This window comes from Pelophylax lessonae (genome assembly GCF_965119305.1).
Source record: "Pelophylax lessonae genome assembly, chromosome: 6".
Classification (NCBI taxonomy): domain Eukaryota; kingdom Metazoa; phylum Chordata; class Amphibia; order Anura; family Ranidae; genus Pelophylax; species Pelophylax lessonae.
This window is the reverse complement of record NC_138773.1, coordinates 206,575,921-206,590,311: the sequence shown is the minus strand read 5'-3', so window position 1 is coordinate 206,590,311 and position 14,391 is coordinate 206,575,921. Positions and strand designations below refer to the sequence as shown.

The window sequence follows — 14,391 nt, the reverse complement described above, 5'->3', positions numbered from 1 at the left end:
GCCAATTTGCATGACAGGAGACTGGACAGGAGACTGTGACCGGTTCTCACAGCTCCGTGTCAGCCATGGACAGGTTTTCAGAAAGGTCCTGTGCATCTTTGGCTCAGTTTCAGGTTCAAATTCAGGCAAAAATTCAGAACTGATTCAACCCTGAAATAGAGAACAGGGGCGCACCAGACCCCCAGCTTTGAGTCACTCCGCAGCATGTGTGAACAAAGCCTCAGTGTCCAGTTGCCATCCTCCGCCCCACTAACACTTACCTTAACCCTATCTCGATCCAGTGATGTCCATGCATGAGGAATCTCCCTCCTGATTGGCTGAGACACAGCAATGGTGCCATTGGCTCCCACTGCTGTCAATCAAAGTCAGTTCACCAATCAGGAGAGAGAGAGGGCAGAGCTAAACTGTGACTCCGTGTCTGAATGGACACAGAGCTGCAGCTTGGCTCAAGTGCCCCCATAGCAAGCTGCTTGTTGTAGGGGCACTCGACAGGAGGGAGGGGCCATGAGATGCAGCGAGGGACCCGAGAAGAGGACGATCCAGGCTAATCTGTGTAAAACCATGACACAGAGTGGGTAAGTAGAACATGTTTGTTATTTTTAAACAAAAAAAGAAAGCGAGACTTTAGTATCACTTTAACACAGACAGCAATAAAAAGCTGATGTGTTCTAGCCATCTCCCACTCTAATGAAAAAAATGTTTATTTTTTCTTTTCTGTGTTGCTGTTGGGAGTTCCCTCATTTCCTGTTTGGTAAAACATGGTCACCAGGACAACAAATGAGGGAAACTCTGTAATGGAGACTGTGATTATGAAATACTTATGGATCACTATAAAGCTGAAAAATAACACTTTTTGTGAATTTGCCTTACCTAGGTTTACTCTGGTGATACAGTTACTGCTGAGGAACAGATTTATATTCTTCTAAAAGCTAAAGTACAGTGCGAACTTAATATCACAGTCCATTTGCAGGAAGAAGGTAAGATATCTAATTGAATAAATACATATTTTATAGTTTCCACATCATTACTACAACTCAGTTTACCAATATTTTCTAAAAAAAAAGTGGCATTATATATAGTCAAGTAGAGTTTAAAGCAGCCATAAGTTCTTTTGAACAGTTTTAAAGCCCAGCTCCTGCACCACAAAAAAGTACATGAACTGCGGGTTGAGAAATTCCTTGCCTCATGCGCTGTCACAGCATGAGGAGAGGAGAGACGGTAACCGACAATTTTGACAGCAGTTGTTTACACTGATAATCAGGGCACCAATGATCAGTGCCCTGGTTATCATTGCCCTGATTATCAGTGTAAACATCTGCAGCCCTATCAGTGCCCATCAGTGCCACCTATCAGTGCAGCCTATCAGTGCTCATCAGTGTAGCCTATCCATGCCAATCAGTGCAGCCTCATCAGTGCCCATCAGTGAAGGAGAAAAATTACTTATTTGCAAAATTTTATAACAGAAACTAAGAAAAACATTTTTTGTTGATGGCCTTTTTTCCTTTGTTTAGCAAAAGAAAGCTCTACCTGTCTAACAAAAAAATATAATTGAATTTGGATACTGTTGGGTTTATTTACTAAAGCTAGAGAGTGCAAAATGTGTCACATTTCTGCATAGCTTTGGCAATAAAACCTGGAAGCTGATTGGTTTCTGTGCAGAATTGTTAGGATTCTGCACATAAGAAATATATTTGCCACCTGCATACTAAATTTAATTTTATGAAGAAGAAATCATTTTTGAAATAGTAATTAGTTTTCCTGAGCAAAACTCAAATCAAAAATATGGGGTTGATTTTGGTAAACATTGGTTCACCACCATTTTTTTTTTATTTTTTATTATTAACTTATTGCCATTAAACAATCTATTTGCAATGTAAGCCCACTGATGAGTGTCCAGAGACATTTATTTTCTTGTCAGAAAATTTGCTGATAACCTCCAACTGTAAAATAATATCCAAATTAGTATGATAAAAAAACTTGTGTTGAAAGTACAACAGCATGCTACTGTTGCACTACTCCCAAAGGAGCTTCAGAAGATGGGTTCCCCTGGGCTACCATTAGCAACAGTAGAACATTTAGACATGTTTCCAAGTGATTTTACCTCAGACAAGGACCCGTCCAGTTTCTTTGGTTTTTATGTTTTATTAGGAACTTGGATAGCAGAAGGGATGAGTGAGATACTCCAACAGAACTAAACTATACACAATAAGCAGGGACAATCTGATAAATGCTGTTTAACACTGGTTAGGTTAAATGCTGCTTAACGCTGCTTAAATGCTGAGTAACGCTGAGTTGAGCTAGTCAAGGCTAGGCCGCTTAACTTACTTTGCCTTTTGACTGTGAAAGAGTCCTTTAGCTTCCCAAGGCACTCCTTTCCTGAGGTAGCTGTCCTCTAAAGTAGACTGTACAGCTGTGCAACTTCAGGGCCCTTCCTGGTGCCCCCTTTACCCCCAAATCTTCAGGTCTTTACAACTTGGCACCCCCTTTTACAGTAACACTCCAGGTAGCTGGCTCTTGGATCCCCTTGACCTTTCTGGAGGGGTCCCCTCTCTTAGGCAGACTCCTGGGCAGATGCTTAGGTACTCACGATACTGTTTTCCGGTAGAATCCTGCCCCACAGCTCCACTTGGTCAGCACACACTGGATCCTCTACAGCCAACTGCCTGGACCACCTTCCTCCGCAACAGGAGGAGAGACAGTCGTCACCCTCCTCCTGGGACCTGGCTTCCCGCCCAAAGACAGGCTGTCACATACTCCCTCCAGATTTATTCCCAATCCCAGGATGCATTGCGGCAATGTCCACCCACTGGGACAGTCATAAACCCTGGTGTGCTATTGACTAGCTTTCCTCCACTGTCCAACAAGGTCCCTCATTGGATACAGTGGGGAGACTCCCCAGATTCAACAGAACACACTTTAAACAAGCTAAAAAAAGCTAACTGGCAGATTAGACCATCCAGATAAGCAGAACATGATCACATATGTGTTTTACTTAGCACCTACCTAGGAGGGTGCTACACTCTCTTCCACTTCTGTGCCAAGCAATAGCATTCATTTTTTGTGAAAAGAATGAAAAGAGGTTCTATTTACGTTGGCTTCATTACAGTGTAACAAGTATCAAACAATGGCGGACATCTGTCTTAACACCAAGGAGGTGATTTAATAATTTCCCCGTTGGGATTATTAAAGTATTCTGAATAATTCTACACCTCGATAATGTGTGATAAAAACTGAATTTTTGTAAAATCTTACCGTAAAATTCCTTTCTCTGAGTCCTCCGTCAGTCGCCGCCCACTCATACAGTCTTCACCATTGGGTATTGACCTCTTATCCATAGGAGCAAGCTAGGCATAAGACATGTTACAAACAAAGCATTTACATAGACACACCTATGAGGGCTGTCCCACTGGTCCAATACCCCCCTGCTATCAGCCATCCCAACTCAGTTTGGTAGCAAGCAGTTAAAGTCCAAGAACCCCAAAAAGAGGGGCGGGGCAGCGACTGTCGGAGGACTCAGAGAAAGGAATTTTACGGTAAGATTTTACCAAAATTCCGTTTTCTCTTACGTCCTCCGACAGTCGCCGCCCACTCTTACAGTCTTCACCAATGGGATGTCCCAAAGCAGTGTAGACAAGAGGGGTGGGAAACGCAACCATCAGAAAGGCAACGCAGTACCCACATCAGAGAAAGGAACCTTACATGAACAGAAAGATAACCCTCTGGGAAAAAGCTCAACAGGAGCAACAACCCAGGAAAGCAAATAACCAAGGGGATAAACAACCCCAACAGCCAGGGACCCGCAATAAAACCAGGGTCCCCTTATGGTACTGCCGCACAGAGAACTTTGCGGCCAAAGGAGGCTTCAGCTGATTACAGAACATCAATTTTGTAGGATTTTGAAAAGGTGTGTACTGACGACCAAGTCGCAGCCTTACACACCTGGGCCACCGACGCCTGATGCCGGAAGGCCCAGGACGCACTCACCGCTCTGGTAGAGTGCGCTTTTACAGGGAAGGGCGGTACCCGTTCCTTCAACGAATAGGCCTGTACAATTGTCTGTCTGATCCATTTTGAAATGGTCGCCGCAGACGCAGCCATACCCTTCCGAGGTCCCTCAGGAAGGACAAAAAGAGAATCAGATTTTCGAAAAGGATTCAGTTGACGACAGGTAAACCCTGATCGCCCTGACAACATCCAAGGAATGCAAAGCAACCTCCTTAGGATGCTTGGGATTCGCACAGAGCGAAGGCAAAGCAATGTCCTCATTAAGGTGAAAAATCAGAGACCACCTTTGGAAGAAAGGACTGGTTAGGTCGCAAGACCACCTTATTCCTACGAACCACCAGGTAAGGGGAGCGGCAAGACAAGGCCGCTAACTGCGACACTCTGCGAGCCGAAGTGATCGCCACAAGAAAGGCAACCTTTTTAGACACTAGAGTTAACGAGATTTCCCTGATGTTTTCAAATGGGGAACGTTGCAACACGGACAGAACCAAGTTCAAGTCCCATGGAGGTAAGGGCGCCCTTCAAGGAGGGGCCAAGTGACGCACACCTTGAATGAAGATGCGAATCAAAGAATCAGACGCCAAGGGGCGCTGGAAAAGGACAGCCAGTGCAGATACCTGGCCTTTAATCGTGGCCAACGCAAGGCACTGGTCCACGCCTGACTGAAGGAAAGCCAACACTCTTGCCACTGAGTATGAACGAGGAGAGAAGCCCCTGGACTCACACCAGGCAAAATAAGCTTTCCATGTATGGTAATAAATCTTACCAGATGAGGCTTTTCTAGCCTTGAGTAAGGTAGGAATGACCTCTGAGGAGAGACCCCTGTCTCTCAGGACCTTGCTTTCAACAGCCATGCCGTTAAAGCCAGCGACTGTAAAGTAGGATGGAAGATCGGTCCCTGAGACAGTAGATCTTCTCTCATTGGCAGCCGCCATGGAGGCTCGACGGCCAGGTGAACGATGTCCGCGTATCAGGACCAGCGTGGCCAGTCCGGCGCCACCAGAATCACCAACGTTGGTTCCGAGGCCAACCTGCAAAGGAACCTGGACAACAACTGAATCGGAGGAAAGGCATATATCAGACGATATTGATGCCAAGGCACCACCAGCGCATCCGAGGCGTCTGCACGAGGATCGCGCGTTCTTGCCACGAACCTTTCCACCTTGTTGTTTAGCCGAGATGCGAACAGATCCACATCTGGGGATCCCCCTTTCGCACACAGCATTCAAAATACCTCCTGGTGCAGGGACCATTCCCCCTGGTCCAGGGTCTGGCGGCTCAGATAATTGCCTGCCAATTCTCTACACCCGGAATGTGAACTGCCGATATTGCCAGGACATGAGTCTCGGCCCAAGACAGAATTCTGGTCACTTCCTGGGCCGTCCGGGCACTCCTGGGCCGCCCGGGCACTCCTGGTGCCCCCTTGGTGATTGATGTAAGCCACCGCAGTGGCATTGTCCACCTGCACCCGTACAGGACGGCCCTGAAGACGATCCGACCAATGGAGCAGGCACAGCCTGATCACTCTCAAATCCAATATGTTTATGGGGAGGGAAGATTCCTCCACCGACCAAGTGCTCTGGGCAGACAGGTTGCCCAGGACTCCACCCCAGCCCGACAGGCTGGCATCTGTGGTAATTACTGTCCACAGTAACGGCTGGAAGGATTTTCCGTCCGCCACTGCCGGGGACTGAAGCCACCACAGAAGATCCATTCTGGTTTGGTGACTCAGAGACACCCTCAGATCCAAGGACTGAGGTAGCCTGTCCCATCTGGCCAGGATCTCCGCTTGGAGAGACCTTGTGTGAAACTGTGCAAACGGTATCGCCTCGAAGGCTGACACCATCAACCCCAGGGACTGCATACAGGTTCTGAGTGACGAGGATTTGTTTTCCTTGAGGGCCCTGACCTCGTTCTGTAGGGTCCGGAGCTTGTCCTCCGGCAGGAACACCTTTGCTTGAGCAGAGTCCAGAACCATTCCCAAGTATGGGAGACGAACCTAAGGAGACAAGGTCGACTTCTGCACGTTGATGGTCCATCCGAACTTCTGAAGCTTCTGAACTGTAGTGGACAGATCACGCAGCAGGCTCTGACTGGCACTCGATCTTAACAGGAGATCGTCCAGATATCCCAAGACCGCAATGCCCTGTGCCCGTAACAGGCCCAGAACGGGAGCCAGCACTTTGGTAAACACCCTTGGAGCTTAAGCGAGACCGAAAGGTAATGCCACCAACTGATAATGTTACTCCGCGATAGCGAATCGGAGGTACCTCTGATGACCCTCGAAAATGGGGATGTGTAGATACGCATCCTTCAGGTCGATAGAGACCAGGAATTTGCCTGGACTCAGGGAGGCTACCACCGAGCGGAGCGATTCCATGCGGAACTTCCGAACACGTACAAAGCAGTTCGGAGCTTTTAAGTCCAGAATCGGACGCACCTTGCCTTCCTTTCTGGGCACAGTGAACAGATTCTAGTAAAACCCCCGAAACCTGTCCCGATGAGGCACCGGGACGATCACCCCCTGGGTGAGGAGATCCTGCACCGCCTGATGCAGGTCCTGTAACCGCCCTGGGGTCAAATGAAGATTTGAGGGAAAGGATCTGTCCGCCGGCCGCAAAAGGAATTCGATCTTGTATCCTGATCGAATGAATTCCTGAACCCACCTGACCGGAATTCGGAGCAGCGAAGGTTGGAGGAAACAGCGTAAACGTCCCCCCACCCCTGAAATGGGTGAATACAGGTAAGGAAGAGCTAACGCTCTGGTGTGGGCTGGATCAAGCACCAACTGACTACAATGATTCTGACAACAATCAAATATAAAGCTAGGGGAAGGACAGTATGTGGGCTGGGAAAGTATAATGAAGTCCATGGAGAAAACAGTCCACAATATAAAAGTCCTTGTGGCAGGGGTGATGATAAGCTGCTTCAAAGGGCTAGCTCTGTAGCACAGTGAAGTCACCGCTGTGTAGGCATGTAAGAAAAAGGAGAGAAAACAGAGCGCCTCTAAGTGCAGCAGTTTTATTAATAGACTAAAAATACACAAGTGGTACAACTCACTAGATGGTAGCAAGGTGGAAGCTTGTAATATCCGGTGACAGGTCCGAAGATTGTAGAAGGTCCAAGGGGTCCTGGAAGGTGGAGGGGTCCGTGACGGTCGGATGGACGGGTGAATGCTGTGCAAGGAATCCACCGTCTTTCATCTTCCGGGTGCCGGAAACCAGGAACCACACTGGAATGCAGCGTACGCTGCGTGATGTCACACGGGAGAGGTCGAATCACACAACGCGTTTCAGAGCATGCTCACGGCTCTCCGTGAACCTGCGCTCTCTTTTTTCAAGTGTATAATGAGGAGGAATACCAGAACAAGCCCTTTAAATACACATGAGGTCAACAAGGGGGGAGGTAACTCTAGGTCATCTTTTAGTTACCCTTGGTTTTTACATGGTTGACAATATTACGAGTTTCTTGAGTGGTATAGCGCAGTTATTTTAGATTTACAATATTTACCATAACTATCCATAGTTATTTAACGTGCAGCTTACCACAATATATACACCAGTGGCGCGCAGTTATCTTTCATCAGATTTCCTGGCAAAGTCGCACCTTAAATCATGTGACATTCAGGTCACAGTAGTGTGAACCATGCATGCATAATTGTACAGATTGCCTAAAAAATATTTACGCTTTTCAATAGTTTTTTTTATTTTTTTTGTATTATTTCAGTCATGTCAGGAGATTTGGTTATTCACTTGCTAAACAGTTACTAAAATATTGTTAGGATTCCTCCTAGCACAATGTACATGTTTTACTTTGACCTGTCAACTCACTGAGTGCAGAATGAGAAATAAATCAAAAATGAAAAGCCAGAAAGTAAACAGACAAGACAAGAGAAATGTGAAAATAGCCCTGCCAAAAATGTTTTAATGAGCTCCAACTCTTTTTACTTGTTAGCCTTTATTGTTATAGCAAAAAATATTTTATGTTGTATCTGCTATTTTATTAGGGCATCCGAGAATTTGATTGTGATAAAGATTCAACATTTTACATTAAAAATAAAATGACTGGCAATTGCTAATCCTCGCAGTAAATTTAAAAGTGCTGACATTTGATCCTCTTAAAAAAATAATGGTTGATATTAACTAATTCTAATATCCCTTCACCAGTTTCAGTTTTGCAGCTAAAAAGCTCCAAGAAAGCTTTTTATATCATGATTAGAGTTGAGCGGACACCTTTATGTGTTCGGCGGGTTCGGCCGAACTTGAAAAAAAAGTCCGGGTCCATGTCCCGGACTTTTTCCGAACTTTATCCGGACACCGAACCCCATTGAAGTCAATGGGGACCCTAAACTACAGCAGAATGACGCGGCGCGCTGGGGTTCTCGAGCTTATAAAGACATGGTCACATGCTTCAGATGGCCAATCACAGCTACTAATACATTAGTAGTCATGGCTGTGATGGCGCACACCAGTTAAACGCTTGTTGATTGGCTGTTGAAAGCCCGCCATTAAAAGCGCGCCATTACATACAAAACAGAAAATAAAATGACCGTAACAAAAATCCAATTAATCGGTACGAACACGAATAATACAGTCCGTGTTCGCTCAACACTAATCATGATACGTTCTCTTCATACTTCACTCTGAACTCCAGTTAACCAAATAAAATTCACTTTTGGTACCCCCCACTAGGGATTGACCGATTTATGAGTGGGGCCGATATTCACTTTTTTTTAAGTATCAGTATCGGTCACAAACTTGCCAATATGACCAATATTGCTTCAAGTGGATGAACCGGAGTGATGCCTGCAGCCAGAGGCATCAACCCGCTACCATTTTTACAAGGAGTTGGAGGGGACGACCCCCCCTCCCGCTGCCTTCCACGGCTCGCCTGGGTCTCCCGTCCCACCGGGAGACCTGAACGAACAGCCGCCACGTCTGCCAGCTGGCAGAAGACCCGAACAAAGCCGCATTCGCATCCTGATTCCTCAAGAGGCAGTCAGATATTCCCTGGATCAACTCCCAGTATCCATTTATATTTTAATACTGAGCTAGCCAGAACCAGCTCTGGAGGGTGTCTATTCCACATTTTAATAGCTCTTACTGTGAAGAAACCATTTCGTATTTGGAGATTGAGTCTCTTCTTCTCTAGATGTAAAAAACGGCGAAGGGACACAATACAGCCACCATAATACAGAGACTTTCCAGCACTATTGCACTTTTCTCGCTATTAGAGGATATTTATGAAAATTCTATTTATATTTTTATTGATACTGTTTACCATGTTTTAGTACCATGATGTTTTAGGTAACTTTTACATTATGCACATCTTCACTGCATAGCCGTTTTTTTATACATATATTTGGTTTTTACATGGTTGACAATATTACGAGTTTCTTGAGTGGTATAGCGCAGTTATTTTAGATTTACAATATTTGCCAGGAAATCGCCAGGCGATTTTCTGGCAATTTGCTAGCAACTTAATGCAACTTGAGTGCTATTTTGATGCAACTTTGAATCAATTTGGTCCTGTGCAGGGTTGCAGAGATAACAGCATACAGGAAGCTGCCATGCACTGCTTGGGTAGAATCCATGTAATGACAGATCCAAATGCCATCAATATAGATGAGGGTCCGACTTGGAGATGACTTCCATTAAAGTCTATGGGGACAAGTTGATTTGAAGTAGCACAGGAACCTTTTCTAAAGAGCTTCTTTAGTCGTGCTAATTAAGAGAGTTCTCTTTGACTAACATGGGATGTCCTATGTCAAGTGACTTGGGGTCTCACAAGTCGGATCCCAAGTCACTGCAGTGTGAACCGAGCCCAGCAGTTCACTGGTCATAATACATGAAAAAGAAATAGAAATTATCATGCAACTAGATAAAAATACATGTTTTAAATGGTTATGAAACATAAAGTGTTTGTGCCCTTACTCTAAAGCTGAAGTTTATTTATGTATTTTTTGGGATACTGCACCAAATACAATAGTTATAAATAATATGTATCCCATTTCCTGCAGGCAGCTGCTTCTAGTAAAAATCTTCCCTGTTGAGCCTGCATTGTAAAAGGTTAACAGCAGCCTCTGCTACTGAGAAAAGTACTGCTTCTCACCAGCCCCCTACTGCCCTTTCTAGTTTCTACCATTCCCAAAATTCCAACTATTATTGCACCCCATTCTGTGAATTGGCAAGGGAGATTCTGCCATCGGCCTGCTTTGCCTCCTTTCACAGAACACAATAAATTGTAGGACAATAATGATAATAATTATGTAAATGGTACAGAGGACAGAAGGGACAGAATAACTATTCTCAATAGTAGCTACTCAGGACAGTATTTGGTGGTTCTCAGTGGGCACAGGAGAAGATTGTTACCAGAAGAGGCTGCCTTCAGTAATGGGATACACATCATTACACATAATGAATTTGTTTGAAGCTGCATCCACAGAAAAAAAAAATTCATTAAAATAACAGATAGGTTAAAAGAAGGGTTCATATGGATTAACATGTATCATTAATCATCATTAAATGTAAAAAATATTAAAAAGACTACGTGTTATATGCATAGACAAGAAGAAATAAATAAAAAGGCCAGCAGGCTTGTAGACTCACCAGTGGTAATCCCTATTGAAAAACAGTACACGGGGAGTCAATTGTTATACCCGGAATTCCAGTTCACAGTTAAACCCCATCTGCCTCTGCCAGAATATGAAGAGAACATAAAAAAAGATGACTTATGATGACTGTTTATTAGCTATTTAGAAAACCCTTCTACCCACACATGAACTCTGTCATCTCTAATTTGACATTCTTTTCTACAGAAAAAATACCCCCATCTCCATAAAATAAAGTCATATACTGTATGTGTGTTACTTCTTTGAATCTTGAAGTGACACCAATAAATCTTGATAAATCTCTAGGTCAGGGTTTCTCAACTAGCATTCCATGGAAACCTAGGGTTCTTTCAGATTTTGCTAGGGGTTCCTTGAGCAATGAGGAATATCTGCCTCACAGAAAAGTTCCCACTGACACCATTGATCTTTTTAGCTACAATGAGGGAAAAAAAGTATTTGATCCTCTGCTAATTTGTAATGTTTGCCCACTGACAAAGTGATGACCAGTCTTTAATTTTAATGGCAGAATTAATTTAACAATGAAAGACAGAATAACAACAAAAATATCCAGAAAAAAAAAACGCATTTCAAAAATGTTTTACATTGATTTGCATTTTAATGAGTGAAATAAGTATTTGATCAACTATCGATCAGCAAGATTTATGGCTCTCAGGTGTCTTCTATACAGGTAATGAACTGAGATTAGGAGCAATCTCTTAAAGGGAGTGCTCCTAATCCAAGTTTGCTACCTGTATAAAAAAACAACTGTCCACAGAAGCAATCAATCAATTAGATTCCAATCTCTCCACCATGGCCAAAACCAAAGAGCTGTCCAAGGATGTCAGGGACAAGATGGTAGACCAAACAAGGCTGGAATGGGCTACAAGACCATCACCAAGCAGCTTGATGAGAGAGTGACAACAGTTGGTAGGATTATTCGCAAATATAAGAAACACAAAAAACTGTTAATTTCCCTCAGTCTTGGGCTCCATGCAAGATTTCACCTTGTGGAGTTTCAATAATCATGAGAACAATGAGGAATCAGCCCAGAAATACACGGGAGAATCTGATCAATGATCTCAAGGCAGCTGGGACTATAGAAAACAATTGGTAACACACTACACCATGAAGGACTAAAATGTGCCTCCAAGGTCCCCCTGCTCAAGAAAGCACATGTACAGGCCCATCTGAAGTTTGCTAATGAACATCTGAATAATTCAGAGGAGAACTGGGTGAAAGTATTGTGGTCAGATGAGACCAAAAGGGAGTTAGGAATAGGTATTCCGGCATGACAATGATCCAGAACACATGGCCAAGGCAACAAAGGAGTGGCAAAAAAAAAGGAGCACAATAAGGTCCTGGAGTGGCCTAGGCAGTCTCCAGACCCTAATACCATAGAAATTATGTGGAGGGAGCTGAAGGTTTGAGTTACCAAATGTCAGCCTCAAAACCTTAATGACTTGGAAAAGATCTGCAAAAAGCAGTGGGACAAAATCCCTCCTGAGATGTGTGTAAACCTGGTGGCCAACTACAAGAAATGCCTGACCTCTGTGATTGCCAAGAGTTTTGCCACCATGTACTAAGTCCTGTTTTGAGAAGGGGTCAAATACTTATTTTACTCATTAAAATGCAAATCAATTCATAACTTTTTTGAAATGTGTTTTCTGGATTTTTTCATTGTTATTCTGTCTCTAACTGTTAAAAAAAAAAAACCTACCATTAAAATTAGACTGATTATTTATTTTTTTCAGTGGGCAAACTTACAAAATCAGCAGGGGATCAAATACTTTTTTCCCTCACTGTATCTGTAAGTGGTTAATTCTTTCCAATGTCCACAATTGTAGGAAACATTTTTCCCACTGACCATAACACTAATGTATCATGAGTTGTAGATATAGTTTTATAATTTTTAGCAGGGGTTCCTTGAGACTGGAAAGTTATTTTACGGGTACTTCTGTGTTAAAAAGGTCAAGAAAGGCTGCTCTAGGTCATCTATACACCCTGGATCTGATTGCTTACAGCTCAACAACCTTGTGATCCCCACTTTAACAGACATGCATAACGACTAATCTTTGGATGTTAGTTTTTCCTCCTATATACTGTATGTATATTCACTTTGTTACAAAGGAAATAGGCTATTATTAATAGCAAATCCAAAGATGGTTCTTCTCTTCATTAAACTCTACATCTACAAGGTTTCAGTACTAGTGTATGTTAAATTGTGCTGCTGGGCCTCAAAATTGCTTGTGTTATCTTGAGTATTTATGGAAGTGTTTGTTTCAATAAGGACATTGTTAGGAGCATTTAGCATTTCTGCTGCATCACAGCTGCTGGTCTCATTCCAGCATCCTTGTTTTGGCTGTAATACATTCTCTGTCTGTCCACCTGCAAGGCGATTGATGTACCCAGTCTCTGGGTGAAGACCAAGCCTGATTTAGGCCAGCCAAGTCTGCAGTACCATGCCTGTGATATTGCATTTGTAACACGTGCTCCAAGCTCTCTGTTTGTCTGTCCTGATCTGCTGTTTGGATTCCCTTCTTGACGATCTTGGATCAGATATCGACTACTCTCTGAACTCTGCTTGCCTTTTGACTACGGATTTGACCTGACTATTCCGAACCTTGCCTGCTTTGTAACAAGTGGGAGAGTGATTGGCGCAAAGGCAAAAAGTTCTTAGTCTGTCAGAGTCACCGCCTCACTGATGCTGCAAGCCACGCTGCACTTCACCCGGGATAGGAGCCTTCACAGCGGACTTCTTTCATCAGCTCTTGGAGTCCCAGAGGCGTTCCACTCTTCCTTCCAGCGCTATGGGCAGATGAGCCTGTTTTTATCATTACCGTCTGAGTAGCCCAAATTGAGTGCTCAATTATTTATTAAGTCTTACTACACTTAGTGGCACTTTTCCTTTTTTTTTCTTGCCTGCTTTGTGCCTGGACTATCATTGAACCAATTTGCCTGTCTGCCAACCACAAGTACCTGTTTGCTTTGCTCAGTTCTTGCCTGCCACAGCGTGGTGGGCAGGCCCTATAGCATTGTGAATAGGCCCTGGGGCAACCGAGTACTGGTAGGCTTGCTTGCCTTATAGGAAAGGGGCTGCTATAGGGGAAGAATACAGAAGCTAGCTATACTGTCTGACCACCTGCATTAGGTGTAAGCGTAAAATACATGCTATATGTACAGTGAGATGCTTTATTAGTTATGCAATATTTTTTTTGTATTTGCCACTAATTCTCTATTAATGCCAGTCCTTTATGACTAAATAGGTTTATGGTGAATAGATCTCCAACATTATTTCTATTGTGAGTTTGATTTGGCCTGCTTTACTTCAAACAATAGCATTTAGAACCACCTTGGGGTCGAAAAATGAGGTGAAATAAGTGTGACTCAGTAATAACCGGTGAGAATAGCATTTTTTTTGGTCCATAGATACAATTGCTTTCCATTCTGTTTGTAGCCCAGTCAATTATCTTATCCACACTGAGGATAGAGTGATTTGTGGTAAAGTCCTTGGCAGGAGCACGATTACTTGAAAGAATAATCCCTGCTTTGGTTTCTAAACAATACAAAAGGACCAATACTACAAATTTTCTGAGCCTGATGTCGAATTAGACTAGAAGGACACGCAACATAAGTTGCACATAGGGAACATGTGTTGTTATCAGCAGTATTGAGTATATCCACTATGTCCAATTCTTAAAGCAGGCCTTGTGCTTTAATAATTGATATCACTTACCAAATATGGTCATGTCCATTTTTGGTCAATGACATCACCCGAG

At 43.7% G+C, this 14,391-nt stretch overlaps 1 protein-coding gene across 1 annotated transcript in view; it reads left to right on the top strand.

The window, feature by feature from the left end:
- The window catches only part of PTH2R (parathyroid hormone 2 receptor), a 473,569-nt gene that overhangs the window by 129,026 nt on the left and 330,152 nt on the right, over positions 1 to 14,391 (top strand). Inside the window, exon 2 of the mRNA XM_082261344.1 lies at positions 875 to 977. Within this exon, the coding sequence (XP_082117470.1) occupies positions 875 to 977 (103 nt within the window). The remainder of the gene's footprint in view (positions 1 to 874; positions 978 to 14,391) is intronic.